Source organism: Rhinoderma darwinii, chromosome 2 (assembly GCF_050947455.1).
Source record: "Rhinoderma darwinii isolate aRhiDar2 chromosome 2, aRhiDar2.hap1, whole genome shotgun sequence".
Taxonomy (NCBI): Eukaryota; Metazoa; Chordata; class Amphibia; order Anura; family Rhinodermatidae; genus Rhinoderma; species Rhinoderma darwinii.
In genome coordinates this window covers 78,946,412-78,967,034 of record NC_134688.1, presented here as the reverse complement: position 1 = coordinate 78,967,034, position 20,623 = coordinate 78,946,412, and the positions used below count along the sequence as shown (strand labels likewise).

The 20,623-nt window shown below is 43.9% G+C and overlaps 1 protein-coding gene across 2 annotated transcripts in view; it reads left to right on the top strand.

Annotated features, from left to right (window-relative positions):
- ASIC1 (acid sensing ion channel subunit 1) overlaps positions 1-20,623 on the top strand; it is a 223,280-nt gene that overhangs the window by 21,137 nt on the left and 181,520 nt on the right. For both annotated transcript variants that reach the window (XM_075851808.1, XM_075851807.1), the window contains exon 2: positions 2,037-2,402. In XM_075851808.1, coding sequence (XP_075707923.1) covers positions 2,044-2,402 — 359 coding nt within the window. In that variant the 5' untranslated portion in view covers positions 2,037-2,043. The remainder of the gene's footprint in view (positions 1-2,036; positions 2,403-20,623) is intronic.

Below are 20,623 nucleotides of genomic sequence, written 5' to 3'. Positions count from 1 at the left end.
CACTGTTGTTATCTACATTACAGCGCTGATCACATTATGTAGGAGATAGGGCACTTATAATCTGGTGACAGATCCTCTTTAAGGCAGTTGTGGAATAAGACAAAAGCTAAACCAGACTAAAGTTTCAGCAACCTGTGGCAAAAATTAGTACAAAAAGGTTGTTTTTTTCCTTTTTTAGTGTGTTTAGAATTACAATACTTCTTACTATCAGATATAAACACAATTTCTTAATAATCTTATTGGAAAAACACAAAATAATTACCCCAAAACATAACTCAATGGGTTGTGAGAAATAAATTAAAGTGATTGCCCCAATTCAACAACCCCTGTCTATATGTTCTAATAAGCGGAATTCCTGCTTAGACCCACTCTACTTGTCAGAGCAAAGAGCTGCTGATAAGAGCCAGTGCCACTTTGGCGGACTCATCGTGACCGCACAGTGACATCATCCTTCAGGGGATATAAATGGCCCACTGTGATTCCCCAGACATAACCCCTAGAGTAAATGCATTCTCAGAAAGACCTGTGGTCTGATCAACAGATGGCTCCCCTTGAGAAAAGGTTATCCAACCTGTCCTGATTTATCTTAGTTAAGTAAACTGGTAACTGTATGCCATTAAGCTTTCCATAAACATGAATGCATAGAAATCTACATGGAAATGCATAGTGATAGTAAAGCAAATGTATATGCCATAGGTGAAGACCTGCAATGGTGGTCATTAACAGTTTTCACTCAACACCTGTTAACAGTGTAGAAGACCAAGGTAACTCATACTTGGTCTTTATACAGTACAGACTACTTAGAAAAGAACATCAGGTAATTGTGGCAGCATTAGCAGAGGTGAGCCTGGAGAGTCACTTTAAAGGGGCTCTGTCACCACATTATAAGTGCCCTATCTCCTACATAAGGAGATCGGCGCTATAATGTAGGTGACAGTAATGCTTTTTATTTAGAAAAACGATCTATTTTAAACCACTTTATTAGCGATTTTTAGCTCTATGCTAATGAGTTTCTTAATGCCCAAGTGGGCGTGTTTTTACATTCGACCAAGTGGGCATTGTACAGAGGAGTGTATGACGCTGACCATGCACTCCTCTCCATTCATTTACACAGCAGCATCGCGTTCTTACTAGAACACGATGTGCAGCCACATACACAGACATTAACGTTAATCAAGTGTCCTGATAATGAATATACATTACCTCCAGCCTGGACGTCATGTGTATTCAGAATCCTGACACTTCTGAATCTTTTCTGTGAGATTTCCAGCAAGGGCATTAAGAAACTCATTAGCATAAAGCTAAAAATCGCTAATAAAGTGTTTTAAAATAGATAGTTTTTCTAAATAAAAAGCATTACTACATTATAGCGCCGATGTCCTAATGTGGTGACAGAGCCTCTTTAAGTAATAGCTATAACGTACATTCAAAAGTCAGTAATTTTGTAAAAATATTTCATTACTTAACTTGTACTAACCCTGTATTACTGCCTGTGTTATAGCCCAGAGCTGTATTCACAGTTCTGCTCATTGTCATTGGAAACAGTAGACAAGCTTTTGAAAGTCATTATGAACTCCTATAATGCAGTGAAATAGTTAGCTTTTTCTTCATCGGATTCTGTACACTTCCCTGAATGGAAATTACCAGGAATGCTGGGAAATTTCAACTCTGAAGCCAGAAAAATTGTGAATGCAGCTCTGTACTATAATACTAGCTGTAATTCAGGATGAGTACACAGTAAGAAATGCAATGCATTTGCAAAATTACTCAACTTTTTATGAAGATTAATTCGATGTCAATTCTACTATAAAATAAATTTTGAAATAATACATTACAAATCATAACCCTACACCCTACCACATTCATTTCATAGGGGTAGGTGAGTGGATGAAAAAAAATGAATAAATAATAATAAACAGAATATTATCAGTGGAGACTATAAATGCATTTGGTCTTGTTTATGTTCTGCTATCGCCACAAGTCTAGCTTGTCTATATGGTAAATCTCATCTTATACAGATATTTTTGTCCTTCCAGTGCCCGCATGGATGTGAAGGAAGCCGAGGAGCTGGGTAACCCCCAGCCAGTCACAATTCAGGCCTTTGCCAGTGGCTCGACACTTCATGGAATTGCTCACATCTTTTCCTATGAGCGTTTCTCATGTCGGCGAATGATCTGGATACTATGTTTCCTGGGCTCCATGTCCCTTTTGCTGTTTGTGTGTACTGAGAGGATCATCTATTACTTTGATTATCCACATGTCACCAAACTGGATGAGATTGCAGCGGCCAGGATGATCTTTCCAGCTGTGACCTTCTGTAACCTCAATGAGTTCCGCTTCAGCCGAGTAACAAAGAATGACCTTTACCATGCGGGGGAGCTACTGAGCCTGCTCAACAACCGGTAAGGGGGAATCCTCAACATACTTCATCATCTTACCTGCCGGTCAGGGGTTCTCCTGTCACGATACATACACATACTGTATATCTATCTCTCATCACATAGATTGATTATAAAGGGACACTGACACTAAAGTCCTTAGCTTATAAAAAGGCATCTTATAAAAAAGCGCTGATAGTGTCTTAGAATTGGAGATAAACGAGTTACAGTAGTGAATATAGGGGCAGACATTTTTATGTACCTCCTGTCCAAAATTCTATTGCAGAACACTACATTCTGCTTTTTCTTTGCCTGAAATGACTTATAACAAGGATCAATAGACTGCATTCAGCTGCAAAACAAGTGTAGACATAGTTGGACTGGCCCACCAGAGTACCAGAGGACCATTGGTGGGCCAAGGATCTGATTTGACAATATTTGGCCCAGCAACATACAACTGCATTGAGAGCTGACCTCAGACCTAATTACTTGACACTACGGTCTATTTTTTATGGTTTGATTGATAAATAATCTATTAGATCTGATGATATCTCCAGCATGTGCAATAATAACCACAAAGAGTATAATGCAATTAAAAGTGAAGATCCATATGTTCTGTATTGATGTCGGGTGGGCCCGCAGAATCATCTACTCTGGTGGGCCCAAAGAACCCCAGTCCACTATTGAGTGTAGATAATGTATACCTTAGCTGACCTGTTTTGTTTTTAAAAAACATTCTGTACTAGTATTTTCCATTAAATCATGGGCACTAGAGTCCCTGTTATATTGGGGGAGTGCTAATGCATAACATAGTGTGAACAAATATATTTTAAAGCATACCTAATTTTTCAGGTGACTTTTCAGAATAAGCTGACATGTGTGAGTACATGAGGAATAAAACTAATTTTGACCATTATATGACTTGTATTCTGCATTATATTAGCAGTTTTCCCCCTACAAACGGTATCGCTAATTCTCAGTTTTCTATGAGCTCGTGGGCAGAGCCTACTGCTATCCTGTCTTCTATACACTGTGAAAATAGAACAGGAGAATCTTGCTCTCCTATCTCTATCACATATATAAAGAAGCTGCAGAACATGGAGGACATCATACAGCAATAAAGAGCAGTGTAGATGAGAATCCAGCACTGGGGTGAGATATAACTCTTACCAGCAGCCTGTGACTCCATTCCACCTCTGCTTCCTCCTCTGGTCCCCCTCCCTTCTCCATAGATTTCTATAGGTAGCATGTCTGTGTATCTCTCTCTCTGCTCCTGCTACCCGCTCTTCATAGACTTCTATGGGTAGCGTGTCTGTGTGTCTCTCTCTGCTTCTGCTACACTCTCCCCTCTCCATAAACTTCTATGGGAAGCAGTGTGTGTGTGTGTTTGTGTGACTCTGCTTCTGCTACCCCCTCCCCTCTCCATAAACTTCTATGGGAAGCAGTGTGTGTGTGTGTGTGTGTGTGTGTGTGTGTGTGTCTCTCTCTGCTTCTGCTACCCACTCCCCTCTTCATAGACTTCTATAAGTATCGTGTCTGTGTGTGTGTGTGTGTGTGTGTGTGTGTGTGTGTGTGGTGTGTGTGTGTGTGTGTGTGTGTGTGTGTGTCTCTCTCTCTGCTCCCTCCTCCTGCTCCCCCCTCCCCATACACATCTATGGGCAGGCAGTGAAGAGGCACACCCCCACTTCCTGCAGTACATCTCCTTTGCTCGGTAACTGGAGACGGATTTTAGTTGACAATAGGGTGTAGACAACAGATTACAGGTAGGGAGACACCTAGTGGCAGTAACTTCATACTGAATTTGCATGTATAAAACAGTTAACAACAGAGATTAGATTAGCATAAATAGTTTGAAAGTTATTGTCTATTTAAAGTTTTTTTTAATCTGAATAGTAATTACAATCGATGCATAATTATATTTCTTTGTGCATTAACAGTTAATGAAAAAGGGGACATTGCAGGTTTTTAGATGGGCTTTTAGAAAAAAATTTCTTTTATTTTTAATTATGAAGCATATATATTTCTGACATTCTTCATGTATATTTTTGTTTAAATAACATTAGTGACCACCATTTATTTCATATGGCATTTAGGTAACCATTCCCTTCAGACTGTGAAGGTCAAGTGTCATAATAAAGCAGGTCTGGGTCTGCTGCATAGCAAGGATCTCTATATATTATTAGAACGTGGCCGACACTGACTCTCTTTCTATATCCTAAGATCCTTTTCTTTTTATGGAGACATGTAGTCACACATTATGAAGATCACTGCTATTTCAGGCCAATATTGACTGGAGGATTTTACTGAATACTAAACGGCAATCCTGGACTATACCTTTATTTTGCTGTAAACTAAACAGTATGTATTTGCAATAGGAAATTAATTAAAATGAAAGTAATTAAATGGACAGAAAAAACAACAAGCTACATTGAAACAAATAGGCGCCTCATAATAATAATAATGGCTTTAATGTGCTCAGTGAAGTCAAGGCACAAAATCAATATATCTCCCGGGGGACAGTATTATAGCACAAAGAAAAACACCTTGAAATAAAGAGAAAAATATGGTCTAAGAGAGAGGGACAAATGCATTGATTCACAAAAAAAACAAGAGCCGACAGGAGCGGAATGTTAATAATCATGTGTTAATACAGTATCCTCAGAAGCTATACTATAATTAGTGCATATTGTGTATATATAGGGGGACAGTTTGCATTCTCTATATCACAAGCTTTTATTACAGTACTAGTGATGTAGATTTCATCCAATGTGCTGCTTAACTCCATCCCGACATCCGCCAGGAGGGATAGTATGGAGCGGGCTTACGGCTGAGCTAACTCCATAAGTTGAGTGTGTCAGCTGAATGTTACAGCCAACACTTCACTGCAACAAGCGAGACCCCGATAGTTTAACTACATAGATGCCACGGTCAATAGCGACCGCGGGATCTAAACATTTAGAAAGAGGGGATGGCCCCCTCCAACGCCTAATCGTCCCCCCTGTAACGCGATCGCAGGGTGCCGATGATTGTCATGGCAGCCTGGGGGCCTAATGAAGGGGTTTAATAGGAGGCTGTAAAAATAACGATATACAGCAATACATTAGTTTTGCAGTATATTGTGCAAGTAATCCAATGATCGCTGGTTCAAGTCCCCTGATAATTCAATGATCGCTGGTTCAATTTAAATACAGTTAAATATTTTCTACGGTGTCTGATAGATGCTGGCGATGTAATTCACATAAAGGTTCTCCTCCTACTTATGGTGGTTTTACCCACTTATCCAAACCTTATGGAGAACCATTGAATCCATTTGTGAAACAATGACCAAACAGCAAGTGCCACCCACTCCCACGCTGATTCTCCCTATGGCTACCGTCGGGCAACTTCCCTCCGAAATGTAATGACTTGCTCACTTGCTTATAGCATAAAAAATGCTTATCCCTTTATATTGTAAATCTTACATACCCCTGACCATTCAAAATTGGACGGCCAAAGTCGACATGTTGTGCAGAATGGAGGAACTATTAATCTGGGAACTCCGCAGACGCAACTCATTTTTGGACTTATGGAATCCATGGTTTACTTCTCATTCCCAACTTAGTTCCACAGAATTTGGACAATATTCCCATAGTAGTTTTGAAGGGGGCCTTCGCTTACTCTACTTTATTATTTTATCAGGAGAGTTGTATTCCCACTTCCTAGTACTCACTCATCACTTTTAGGGCATGACCACACGTGGCGGATTTCCTCCGCAACTGTCCGCATCAATGCCGCACAGAATCTGCGTTGCAGATTCTGCTGCGGATCTGCACAAAATGTGCAGTACATTGATGCGGACTAGCTGCTGCGGACTGCGGGAAAAGTGCTTCCCTTCTCTCTATCAGTGCAGGATAGAGAGAAGGGACAGCACTTTCCCTAGTGAAAGTAAACGATTTTCATACTTACCGGCCGTTGTCTTGGTGACGCGTCCCTCTTTCGGCATCCAGCCCGACCTCCCTGGATGACGCGCCAGTCCATGTGACCGCTGCAGCCTGTGCTTGGCCTGTGATTGGCTGCAGCCGTCACTTACACTGAAACGTCATCCTGGGAGGCCGGACTGGAGACAGACGCAGGGAGTTCTCGGTAAGTATGAACTTATATGTTTTTTTACAGATACATGTATATTGAGATCGGTAGTCACTGTCCCGGGTGCAGAAACAGTTACTGCCGATCGCTTAACTCTTTCAGCACCCTGGACAGTGACTATTTACAGACGTCTCCTAGCAACGCTCCCGTCATTACGGGAGCCCCATTGACTTCCTCAGTCTGGCTGTAGACCTAGAAATACATAGGTCCAGCCAGAATGAAGAAATGTCATGGTAGTAAAACCAATACGCTCCGCAGCACACATAAGATCTGCGGACTTCATTGCGGAATTTTGACTCTCCATTGAAGTCAATGGAGAAATTCCGCCATGAGTCCGCCACTGCTCCGCAACAGACAGAGCATGCTGCGGACACCAAATTCTGCTCCGCAGCCTATGCTCCGCAGCGGAATTTTACGCCTCGTCTAAACGAACACTGCTAAATTAAAGTGTAAGTCAATGGACAAACGGCACCGCTGCGGATTAACGCTGCGGAGTGTCCGCAGCGGAATTTAAGTGAAATTCCGCCACGTGTGAACCCGCCCTTAGCCTACCTCTCAACCTATATTATCCACTATTAGGGTTGTCACTACATGCCATTTGTTTCTTTAACTTTGCAATCCATTTTTCTTTTATTTTTATTTTTCATATGTATGTACCTCTAAGGCTGGGTTCACACGACCTATTTTCAGACGTAAACGAGGTGTATTATGCCTCGATTTACGTCTGAAAATACGGCTACAATACGTCGGCAAACATCTGCCCATTCATTTGAATGGGTTTGCCGACGTACTGTGCAGACAACCTGTCATTTACGCGTTTACAGCTGTCAAACGACGACGCGTAAAAATACAGCCTCGTCAAAAGAAGTGCAGGGCACTTCTTTCAGACGTAATTTGAGCCGTTCTTCATTGAACTCAATGAAGCACAGCTCAAAATTTACGGCTGTCAGAGAAGCCTCGCAGTCTGTCTTTTCAGACGTAAAAGCCTGCTACCGTGTGCACATACCCTAAGAAATGTGTACTTTGTAAGGGAACTTTGTATATAGTTTTAATGTTCTTTATTTGATAAAAACTACAGATGCTTGTACGTTTCTCAATGCTTTATTTCTTAAATTGTAACTAAACGTTTCAACAAACTTCTGACATGTCATAATGACGTGTTAGAAGTTTTGATTGGTGGGGGTCCGAGCACTGAGACCCCCACCAATCGCTAAATCATAGCGGCAGAAGCGCTCTTGTGAGCACTCAGCCGCTTCGTTTCTGATCGGCTTCTTCTGGGTACCTGATGTATCGGAGAACGGGCTCATGGACTTTCTATTGAGCCCATACTACGATACATTGATTTCCGGAAAAGGCCGAACAGAAACTAAGCGGCTGAGCGCTTCTTTCGCTTCATTTTAGAGATGGGGTCTCAGTGCTTGGACCCCAACCAATCAAAACTTTTCGACATGTCACTATGACATGTCAGAAGTTTGTCAAATGTTTAGTTACACTTTAAGGTCTGCACGCCTTTTCTCAAATGATATGCTTATCACATGATGCAATGTTGAGCTTTGTATCTGCATAATTGAATGATGTATGTATTTTCTTAATTCAATAAAAAGAGATTTTAAAAAAAAAATACAGTTAAAAATGTATATATATACAGTGAAGGAAATAAGTATTTGATCCCTTGTTGATTTTTTGTAAGTTTGCCCACTGCCAAAGACATGAACAGTCTAGAATTTTTAGGCTAGGTTAATTTTACCAGTGAGAGATAGATTATATAAAAATAAAAAAAAACAGAAAATCACATAGTCAAAATTATATATATTTATTTGCATTGTACACAGAGAAATAAGTATTTGATCCCTTTGGCAAACAAGACTTAATACTTGGTGGCAAAACCCTTGTTGGCAAGCACAGCAGTCAGACGTTTTTTTGTAGTTGATGATGAGGTTTGCACACATTTTAGATGGAATTTTGGCCCACTCCTCTTTTCAGATCATCTGTAAATCATTAAGATTTCGAGGCTGTCGCTTGGCAACTCGGATCTTCAGCTCCCTCCATATGTTTTCGATGGGATTAAGGTCTGGAGACTGGCTAGGCCACTCCATGACTTTAATGTGCTTCTTTTTGAGCCACTCCTTTGTTGCCTTGGCTGTATGTTTCGGGTCATTGTCGTGCTGAAGACCCAGCCACGAGCCATTTTTAATGTCCTGGTGGAGGGATGGAGGTTGTCACTTCAGGATTTGACGGTACATGGCTCCATCCATTCTCCCATTGATGCGGTGAAGTAGTCCTGTGTCCTTAGCAGAAAAACACCCCCAAAGCGTAATGTTTCCACCTCCATGCTTGACAGTGGGGACGGTGTTCTTTGGGTCATAGGCAGCATTTCTCTTCCTCCAAACACGGTGAGTTGAGTTAATGCCAAAGAGCTCAATTTTAGTCTCATCTGACCACAGCACCTTCTCCCAATCACTCTCAGAATCATCCAGATGTTCATTTGCAAACTTCAGACGGGCCTGTATATGTGCCTTCTTGAGCAGGGGGACCTTGCGGGCACTGCAGGATTTTAATCCATTACGGCATAATGTGTTACCAATGGTTTTCTTGGTGACTGTGGTCCCAGCTGCATTGAGATCATTAACAAGTTCCCCCCCCGTGTATTTTTCGGCTGAGCTCCCACCTTCCTCAGGATCAAGGATACCCCACGAGGTGAGATTTTGCATGGAGCCCCAGATCGATGTCGATTGACAGCCATTTTGTATGTCTTCCATTTTCTTACTATTGCACCAACAGTTGTCTCCTTCTCACCCAGCGTCTTACTTATGGTTTTGTAGCCCATTCCAGCCTTGTGCAGGTCTATGATCTTGTCCCTGACATCCTTAGAAAGCTCTTTGGTCTTGCCCATGTTGTAGAGGTTAGAGTCAGACTGATTAATTGAGTCTGTGGACAGGAGTCTTTTATACAGGTGACCATTTAAGACAGCTGTCTTTAATGCAGGCACCAAGTTGATTTGGAGCGTGTAACTGGTCTTGAGGAGGCTGAACTCTTAATGGTTGGTAGAGGATCAAATACTTATTTCTCTGTGCACAATGCAAATAAATATATACAATTTTGACAATGTGATTTTCTGTTTTTTTTTTTTTTATATAATCTATCTCTCACTGGTAAAATTAACTTAGCCTAAAAATTCTAGACTGTTCATGTCTTTGACAGTGGGCAAACTTACAAAATCAGCAAGGGATCAAATACTTATTTCCTTCACTGTGTATATATATATATATATATATATATATATATATATATATATATGTATATATATATATATACACACACATATACAAAAAAAAGTATGAACTGTTACAATATAACATTATTTAACCTGCACTGTAACCGCAGTAAAAAAAAAAAAAATGAAACCGCCAGAATCGAAAAGGTCGTATGTACCCCAAAATGGTACCAATGAATACAGCTCACCATGCAAAAAACAAAACCTCACACTGCTCAATTGACGGAAAAAATTAAAAAGTTATGACTCTCCGAATATGGCATCACAAAACAAAATTTATTTTAAACAATGATTTTTGTTTCTGTAAAAGTAGTAAAACATAAAAAAAATTATATAAATTTGGTATCACCGTACTCGTATTAACCCGCAGAATAAAGGTAGCATGTCGTTTTTAGCACACGGTGAAGGCCGTAACAAAGAAACCCAAAAAACAATGAAGGAATCACTGTTTTTTCCTATGCCACCCCACAAAGAAATGTTTTCCAGTTTCCAAATACATTATATGGTACAATAGATGGTGCTGTGAAAAAAACTGCAAATCGTCCAGCAAATAAACAAGCCCTCATATGGCTTTATTGATGTAAAAATAAAAAAGTTATGATTTGTGGAAAATGTGGAGGAAAAAGCAAAAATGAAAAAAACGACAAAAGACTGCAGAGGAAAGAGGTGAAACTGGTTTCTTGGATTCTATAAAAAAAATAAAAATGATTTAGTTCTTTTTGACGATGTATTACTTTTGCCCAATAAAAACACTTTTTGGAAAAAAATAAAATAAAATTCTGCCACTTCAAGACCCAAAACATTTTTATTTTTCCATCCATGGAGTTGTGCGAAAGCTTGTTTTTTGCAGTACAAGTTTTCATTTTTTATTCCTTTTTTTTTGTGAGGAGGGATGAACAAAAAACAATAATGACTTTGTCTTTTGCGGGGATTTTTTACGGCATTTACCATGCGGGATAAATAACATGATAACTTTAGGTGTCACTAAGGGGCAGAATATGCATATATCAGAAAAAAAGGTAAATATGTAATATGTCTTGCTTTTAATGTAGACAAGGGACACATGTTGCCCCATACTTCGTGACTTAACATTAAAGGCTATGTCCACCTTTTGCAACCAATTAGCTTTTTATTGCTTCTAAATAAAAAATGAATCAACTTTACAAGTCCTTGGTTAAAAATATCCTACCGTTTTGCGTCTACAGCTCATATAGTGTGTGTCTCCATGGTTACAGACTACAAAAAAGATAAACCTTTGCAGCCTGATTCTGCAGTCATACCCTCTTCCGTCTGTCCCTGACTTCTTCCTAACCTACCAAATGTATGTTAGTAAGAAGTAGGGGACAGGTGGAAGGGAGTATGCAGGATCAGTGTACACAGGGTTTGTTTGTAGTCTGTTACCATGGAGACACAGAACAGTAAGAGATTTTTAACTAAGACTATATGAAGTTACCCTATGTTACATTTCAGATGCATTGGAGCTATAAAAAAAAAGATTGTAGCAAAGGTGGGCAGCCACATCTTGACATGTCATCGAGAGTCAGAAAACAAAATCACCAAAGCCCCTTTTGCTCCAGTGATCGGTGGAAGACTTGGCTCATGAGTCTCCACCAATAGCAGTAAGCAGAAAATAAAACAGGTTAAGCCTACCCCGTGGGAAATAAAATTATAGATAAAAGATACGCAAAAACATCTTAGAATATTTTACACTTTCCTCAAAAGTAAAACTATTTACTAACAAGCAATTAAAGTGAAACCGTCAATTCCTACATAAAACAGCAGCTGAGTCTTCATTAAATTAACTGTGTAGTAAAAATGGGCTCTCTAATTACTGTGCTATTCTGGTAACGTAAAGGTCAATGACAATATTGCTCTTTTAATGCCAAAGAAAGCAGATTCAATGTGTCGCTCTTATTTGCATTAAAGTCATAGAGCGGAGGTAAGGCTCAATTCACACCACGTTTTTTGCATACAGTTGTCAGTATATGACTGGTACCAAAAACAAGATATCTGGATGTATACTGTACAGTATCCCTAGACTTCCATGGGGCAGACCGATACCAAAACTGTTTCCTATAGGCATTCATCTGTCAGGTTTTTGTCTTGATACTTTTTTTTTACTGCATTGAAAAATGTGGGATAAAGAACACCACAAAACAAAATGACATGTCAATGACAGACCAATCCAAATGTAAGGGTGTATGTTTGCACAGTATACATTTGAATCCATCTGAAGAAAAAAAGATAAAACATGTTTACTTCCCCCTTTAAAAAAAGGAAATGGATCCGTCGAATGAATGCCGACTGTATAAACACATGTGCATGACTGAGAAGTGTCCTGTGCAGTATATTATTGTCACGGACACTGGGTTTGTGGACCCACTAGGCCGCTCCGCCGTAGCGGGGAGGCAGCTGACCAGGTCACAGTCTATGTGAAAGTAAGATGGCAGACAGTAATGCTTAAGTACCTGAAATAGTCCGGACGGTGGCTGTGGCTTCAGCACGGATGGAGGCAGGTGCGGAAAGTGGCGCCAGACGTGGCGGGCAGTATCCGATGAGCAGATGGCACTTGACGTGGCAGAAGACACTTGACGTGGCAGATGGCACTTGACGTGGCAGATGACACTTGACATGGCAGATGACAATTGGCGTGGCAGATGGCCCTGATGTGGCAGATGACACTTGACGTGGCAGATGGCACTTGACGTGGCAGATGGCACTTGACGTGGCAGATGAAACTTGATGTGGGAGATGGCATTTGACGTGGCAGATGACACTTGACGTGGCAGAAGACACTTGATGTGGCAGATGGCACTTGACGACGTGGCAGATGGCACTTGACGTGGCAGATGACACTTGACGTGGCAGGTGACACTTGACGTGGCAGATGACACTTGACGTGGCAGATGGCACTTGACGTGGCAGACGGCACTTGAACACGGGTAGGCACAGGAACAATGCGGAATGCAGGAGGATTGGCGGTGACAACGCAGGATGGGTCTATGATCGTCTGAAGGGACTCCACCGTGTCTTCCATTTAGAATGATCTGGACAGGGCATCGGCCCTCACGTTCTTGTCAGCGGGACGGTAGTGGAGCAGAAATTGGAAACGGGTGAAGAACAGTGACCACCTGGCTTGACGAGGATTCAGTCTTTGAGCGGACTGAAGGTAAGTGAGATTCTTGTGGTCGGTGAAGATCAGGATGGGGTGAGCAGCGCCCTCCAGAAGATGTCTCCACTCCTCCAGGGCCAATTTGATAGCCAGTAGCTCCCGATCTCCAATGAAATAATTGCGCTCAGCAGAGGAAAGCAGTCTTGAGTAGTAGCCACACACTACTGCCTTTCCTTTGGAGCTCCTCTGGAACAGAAGTGCGCCTGCACCAACAGAGGAAGCGTCCACTTCCAGTGAGAACTGCCGAGATATGTCAGGGTGATGGAGGATCGAAGCTGAAGTGAAGGCCTTCTTGAGGCTAATGAATGCGGACTCTGCCTCCGGAGTCCACACCTTGGCGTTCACACCCTTCTTGGTAAGGGTAGAGATGGGGGCCGTCAGAGAAGAAAAGTTCGGAATAAACTGCCGGTAGAAATTGGCGAAAACCAGGAACCGCTGTATGGCCCTTAGGCCTTGAGAACGTGGCCATTCCAGGACAGACTTTAACTTCTCAGGGTCCATCTTAAGGCCTTGATCCGAGATGACATAGCCCAGGAAGGGCAGAGACCTCTTTTCAAAGGTGCATTTCTCTAACTTGGCATACAAGCGATTCTCTCTTTGTCGCAGAAGAACTTGACGAACGTGCCTCCGATGGGTCATCAGATCTGGGGAGAAGATTAGAATATCATCGAGATAAACTACAACACAAGTATAGAGGAGATCTCGGAAGATGTCATTAACGAACTCCTGAAATACTGCGGGAGCGTTACACAGTCCGAAGGGCATCACTCGGTATTCGTAGTGCCCATCGCGGGTGTTAAATGCCGTCTTCCATTCGTCACCCCGGCGAATCCGGATTAGATTATAGGCCCCCCGCAGATCTAGCTTGGAAAAATTTTTGCCTCCTCGTATGCGATCAAACAGCTCGGAAATGAGTGGCAACGGGTATTTGTTCTTGACCGTGATCTGATTGAGACCACGGTAGTCAATGTAGGGTCGGAGAGATCCATCTTTCTTTTTAACGAAGAAGAATCCTGCCCCGGCCGGGGAGGAAGATTTTCGAATAAAACCCCTCTCCAAGTTCTCCTTGATATAGGCTGACATCGATAAAGTCTCTGGCAAGGAGAGAGGATATACTCGTCCACGGGGAAGAGAAGCATTGGGAACCAGTTCAATTGGACAGTCATAATTCCGATGTGGAGACAACGTCTCAGCCTCTCGTTTGCAGAAGACATCCGCAAAACTGGCATACTGAGAAGGTAGATCGGAGAGTGACTGAGGCAGAGGGGGCACAACAGGACGGACTTGTGACAGGCAATGGCTATGGCATCTGGAGCCCCATTGAAGAACCTCTCCAGACCTCCAGTCGAGTGTCGGGGCGTGTAGACGGAGCCATGGCAGACCCAGCAGGATAGGATTGATAGCCTTGGGTAGTACCAGGAAGGAGATCTGTTCTGAGTGAAGAGCTCCGACCCGTAATGTCACCGGCTCAGTGATGAGCATGATTGGATCAGGCAGCGGTAGACCATTCACAGAGGCAACTGCCAGGGGTCTCTCCAGACGGACTGTGGGTAGTTGAAACCGATCCACTAAATCTTGGTGGATAAAATTAGCAGCCGCTCCAGAGTCAAGATAGGCGGAGGAAGGATGTGAAGTCTGTCCGGTGACGATGGTCACAGGTATCGATAATTTGGAAGAGGTTTTAACGTTTGGAGACGTTCCACCTAGAGTTGCCTCTCCAACCAACCCTAGGTACTGGAGTTTCCCGGTTTCTGTGGGCATTGACGCACAAAATGACCCTTGAGGCCGCAATACATGCAAAGTCCAGAGGAGCGTCTGCGCTGCTTCTCCTGTTCAGATAACCGCACTCTGTCTACCTGCATGGGTTCCTCAGGTAGCGCACTAGGAGTGGACAATAGTGGTCTCTGGGCAGGGGGTGCTGGTCTGTGGGACCGGCTCTCCTGACGAACCTCTTGAGAGCGCTCCCGGATTCTCATATCAACCCGGGTGGCTAACAGGATGAGGGCATCCAAGGTAGAAGGAAGGTCGCGGGCTGGCAGTTCGTCCTTGATGTGAGAGCACAGTCCCTGCCAGAAGGTCGCCACCAGTGCCTCATTGTTCCATGCCAGCTCGGCTGCTAGGGTACGGAAGGAGATCGCATACTCCCCTACTGTGGAGCCTTCTTGCTTGAGGGTCAACAGAGTGACTGCGGCAGAGGATGTTCGACCCGGCTCCTCGAACACGGCACGAAAAGACTGCAGGAACAAGGCTAGGTCCGAGGATACAGGTCCCTGTTGCTCCAAGATTGGGTTTGCCCATGCGAGGGCCTTGCCAGCGAGGAGGGAGATAATGAACGCTACTTTAGCCTCCTCGGAGGGGAAGAGATGAGGCCGTAGCCTAAAATGCACCGTGCATTGATTAAGAAATCCTCTGCATGCTCTGGGGTCACCGTCGTAGCGCGGAGGCAGAGGAACTGAGGATCCGGAACAAACAGGGGGAGCAACAAGCAGTGGCACGGCAACAGCCTCTGGAGGAAGAACCGAGGGTGGAACAGCGAGTAGATCCAGGTGGACCAGAATAGAATTCACCGCCTCAAGGAGTTGATCCTGACGAGTGCGTAGGTCATGCATCTCTGTCTGAATCTTCTGTACTGGGGTCTTGGGCTGGCCAGCGGGTTCCATGGCCTGAGCGTACTGTCATGGACACTGGGTTTGTGGACCCACTAGGCCGCTCCGCCGTAGCGGGGAGGCAGCTGACCAGGTCACAGTCTATGTGAAAGTAAGATGGCAGACAGTAATGCTTAGGTACCTGAAATAGTCCGGACGGTGGCTGTGGCTTCAGCACGGATGGAGGCAGGTGCGGAAAGTGGCGCCAGACGTGGCGGGCAGTATCCGATGAGCAGATGGCACTTGATGTGGCAGAAGACACTTGACGTGGCAGATGGCACTTGACGTGGCAGATGACACTTGACGTGGCAGATTACACTTGACGTGACAAAAGACACTTGACGTTGCAGATGGCACTTGACGTGGCAGATGACACTTGACGTGGCAGATGGCACTTGACGTGGCAGATGACACTTGACGTGGCAGAAGACACTTGACGTGGCAGATGGCACTTGACGTGGCAGATGGCACTTGACGTGGCAGATGGCACTTGACGTGGCAGACGGCACTTGAACACGGGTAGACACAGGAACAATGCGGAATACAGGAACGGGAACAGGGCACGGGTAACAGCTGGAACGGGAGACACTAAGGGACCATTTGCGAGACAGACTGTGAAAGACTAACAACGCTCAGGCAAGGATCAGAAGGGCTGGGGCATTCTTATAGAGCAGGAAATCATGTGGGTTAATGATCATTGTTTTCATGTGCGCTCGCTGGCCCTTTAAGAGCGGGCGCGAACGTGTGCGCGCACCCTACGGGACCCAGCCGGACGGAGCGGAAGTGAGCGCTGGCATCTCCTAGGAGGGAGACGGAGGCCAGCGCTCACAGATCCATGGCTGCGGGCGTCGGGAGGTGAGTGAACCCGACGGCCCGCGGCCATGGGCGCTACAATTATTAGGATACTTTATCAGATACCCACAGGATAGGCGATAAATGTCTAATCATCTATCTCCTGCAGCCCCATAGAAAGTGAATGAAGCAGTGGCTGGGCATGTGCAGTCCCCTTCCATTCACATAGGGAACTCCGGGACCCCCTACTCGGTATCGGTGGAGGTCCCAGTGGTTAGATCCGTACGACCCCCACCGATTAGACATTTATCACCTATCCTGTGGAAAGGTGATAAATGATCATAATGAGAAAATCCATTTAAGGTACTGTCACTCTTTTCTGTGTGTGTGATCTGGTCTCTATAGCATAACCTAATGTTCTATCTCCACCAATAAGTAAAAATAATGTTAAGGTGAACTTGGGTGAAATGGGGTGAATCTACAAAAATCGCAGGCGATTCATCCATTCAACTCTCTGTTGAGAACATTCAACACATTTCGGGTGATGGTGGTGACTCTGTAACTACTGCATGGTTATCTGCTTGTGATATTTTACATCTCGAAGGCCATAGACATGTATAAAAGAGTCTGTACATGTATGTTCATGGGAATACATGCCCTTGATGAATACATACTCCTCCATAATTGAGTAATAAAAGAGATTCTCTCAACCAGGTAGCAGGCCAGACATTTCCCCTGCAATCATAAATATAGGGGAAATATAGTACATATTACATGTCATCCTTTCCAATAGAATAAAATATATTCCAAGAAAATAATTTATTACCTCTTCACAGGATAGGTGATACATGTCTGATCGGTGGAGGGTCTGACTGATAGGGACCCCCACTGATCACAAGAACGGCATACCATGCCGTTCCTGGGAGCTCAACCACTAATCCATTCATTCTATGGGACTGCCGAGCACTATCTTTGGCAGCCCTATAGAAATAAATGGAGCGGTGTTCAGGCATGCACAGTACTGTTCCATTCTGATGGGGCTCCCAGGAACGGCAAGTTAAGCCCATTCTCGTGATTGGTGGGGGTCCCAGCAGTCGGTTCCCCACAATCAGATATTTGTCACCTGTCCTGTGGATAGGTGATACATTTTAATTATGGGAAAACCCCTTTAAATCCGCTGTTGCTTAGCTTCTCTCAGTTCTGGTTAATAGAAGGACATTCCAAGTAGGGGCTCCTGCGCTATGATGTTCATATGACTTAATAGGGTATATGGACAGGGCTTGTCTCATTAGGACAAATTATAAGAAAGATTTTAAATTACATCATGTTATAAGTGCTATAAAATAAAAGTCCGGCTTCTTACAAATGGTACTCAGATGTCCTAAAATAAAAAGTTATGCCACGTACTCAGACCACATGCACACGAATGTGCTTTTGCGGCCGCAATTCCCCCCGAAAATCCACGGGAGAATTGCGGCCCCATTCATTCCTATGGGGCCATGCACACGACTGTGGTTTTCACGGTCCGTGCATGGCCTCGGAGTCCGGACCGCAGAAACAACGGGCAAGCCGTATTACGGCCGGGCTCATTAAAAATAATGGCCGCGGCCATGTGCACAGCCCTGCGATTTTAAGGCGGCTCGCGGATGTTAATCCATGGCGGGCCGACCCGGAAATCACGGCCGTGCACATGGCTACGGTCGAGTGCATGAGGCCTTACTCTACAGCATTTTTTTCTGTCCAGTTTTTCTGATGTTATGGAATAGAGGTGCACGTAAACCCTCAACACAGCACTAACCTGTGGCCATGTTGCCTTTCGGAATTCATAAAAAGAAGGGAGAGTTTAAAAAAAAAAGACATGGAATTAGATACATAACATTTTATTTTAGTATATCTGGACAGCATTTATTAGAAAACAGACAACCATTTAAACAGTCATTTGAAGGGTCTGACTGGTGACAAATACACTATAACATATTAGTATTAGTGTCTATTTAGTATCTGACTTTCTCAACGTTTATAACTTTTGTGGTCTGTATAGATGACATATAGGGGGCTGGGTGGCTAATACATCTGCCTTTAAAGGGTATGCCCACCTTTTGAGCATCTAATATATAGATATAATCTAAGTAAATTACTTTTTAAATACACATTACTTATATCGCACAATTCCTGACAGTGCCATGATGGTTACCCTGCATTCACAGTTCAGCTGGTTGTCATTGGAGACAGTCAACAAACTTATTGACAGAGACAGCCCTCACAGTTTAGAAGTAAGAATTTTTTTTTGCTGCTACACAATGCGCAATGGTGCCGCATGTACGAAGCTATTCTCCCCTACTACGTGACAGAAAAAATAGAGCCATTATACACCCCTGTGCATGAGGCCTAAAACTGATACTAATAAGCCAGTGCATTCTCTGTATAGCACTATATAAATAAGGATGAAATACGTTTATTTCCATTATATCAGATTGGCTGTCGGAGCCATCATGTACGGGTATTTTTTTGAGAGCTTTGGATCACTATGGTAACTGTTTTTCCCTGTTTGTAGGAAAAAGTGCAGCATGTTTAATCCAAAATAAGTGTTACAAACAACATTTTAGATGCAGTTTGTTTTAATATGAAGGTACAAAAATGTCATAGCTGTCGGTGACCTTTAAGACTACTTACATATTATCTGAATTTTAAGGAGTTCCAACCAAAGTTAATATACCGAGAACGGACAGGCCTAAGACACTGATAACAAAAGAGGAATAAATGAAACAAAGGTGAAATGACAATTCTGAATTAAATGAAATCTGTCATGGTTGATATATCTATATCCACGTGCAGTGGCGGATTAAGTAGACCATGGGCCCTGGGCTGTTACCCAAACTTGGGTCCCCCTTCCGCACCGCCGCCCTGCCGCGCCGTAACTATTTTTAACACTACTTTTTTGGGCAAGCATTAACAGTGTTACGATTTCCCTTGTCACAGGGCTGTGTCCCTACATACTGACAGTATCACACTGTGCTGGGAAACATTCTCCTGACCAGGGGAATTGTCTATCAGTCCTGGACTGCAGAAAGACTTTATGTGAAATACAAGGATTTCCTATAATAAACATGTCAGGAGAGGTGACAGATTCTCTATAAATCTAGTGACTCACAGGTGACGACGTCTCAGATTCTAGTAGTTTTTTTCCTCTTTTCTTCTCCATCCGGTCCAGCGCTCATGACTTCTCCCGGCCATGACTCATTTCTGCAGAATTTGCCACTCAGACGTCTCCTCACTTTTCCAACATTTCTGTAATGACCCAGGGGTGGGGAGACAGACAAGTGAGCCCTAATATACCCGCCACTCAGTCCCTGCCTACTTGGAACGACCCGCACTAGGCGACGGGGTACAACTGGGCGACGGTCCCTACGCTCAATAAGTGCACGACAGACAAACAGACAAGGGTACACAGAGCTAGGGGGAGAAAGGGGCAGTTGCCCACGGCAACACCGTGAGCAACAAGAGAAGTAAACAAGCCGAGTCAAACCAGGAGTGTACGAGGTACCAAACGCAGAGCAGGAGAGTAGTCAGCAAGCCGGGGTCAATATGAAGCAAGGACAATAGTACAAGACGCTGCAGCAGGGCCAGGAAACCAAACGAAAAGAATCACAAGCAAAGGAGGAACAGGAAAGGCAGGTATAAATAGACAGAGGGCGGGAGCTAGCTCCGTCTGGCCAGGCTGTGATAGGTTCTCCCACTTCTAAGCCTGCCACCCTGAGTAGTGGAAGATGGAGTCAGTCACACAGACATAGAAGCAGGTGCAGATTGATTATCTATGGGCGTTAACCCCGAAGCTGTGCCTGGCAGATCCTTTACAGTACCCCCCGTTTTATGAGGGGCCACCGGACCCTTTCTAAGTGGACCTGGTTTACTGGGGAAACGAAGGTGAAACCTCCTGACCAATATCCCAGCGTGAACATCCCGAGCGGGTACCCAAGTCCTCTCCTCAGGCCCGTATCCTCTCCAATGGACCAGGTACTGGAGGGAGCCTTGGACCATCCTGCTGTCCACAATCTTGGCCACCTCGAATTCTGCCCCCTCAGGGGTGAGAATAGGGACCGGAGGTTTCCTCGAGGGAGCCAAGGACGGGGAGCAGCGTTTAAGGAGGGAGGCATGGAACACGTCGTGTACTCAAAAAGATGGGGGCAACTCCAGTCGGAAGGAGAACCTCCTGTAATAATTAGCGAACCCCAGGAAG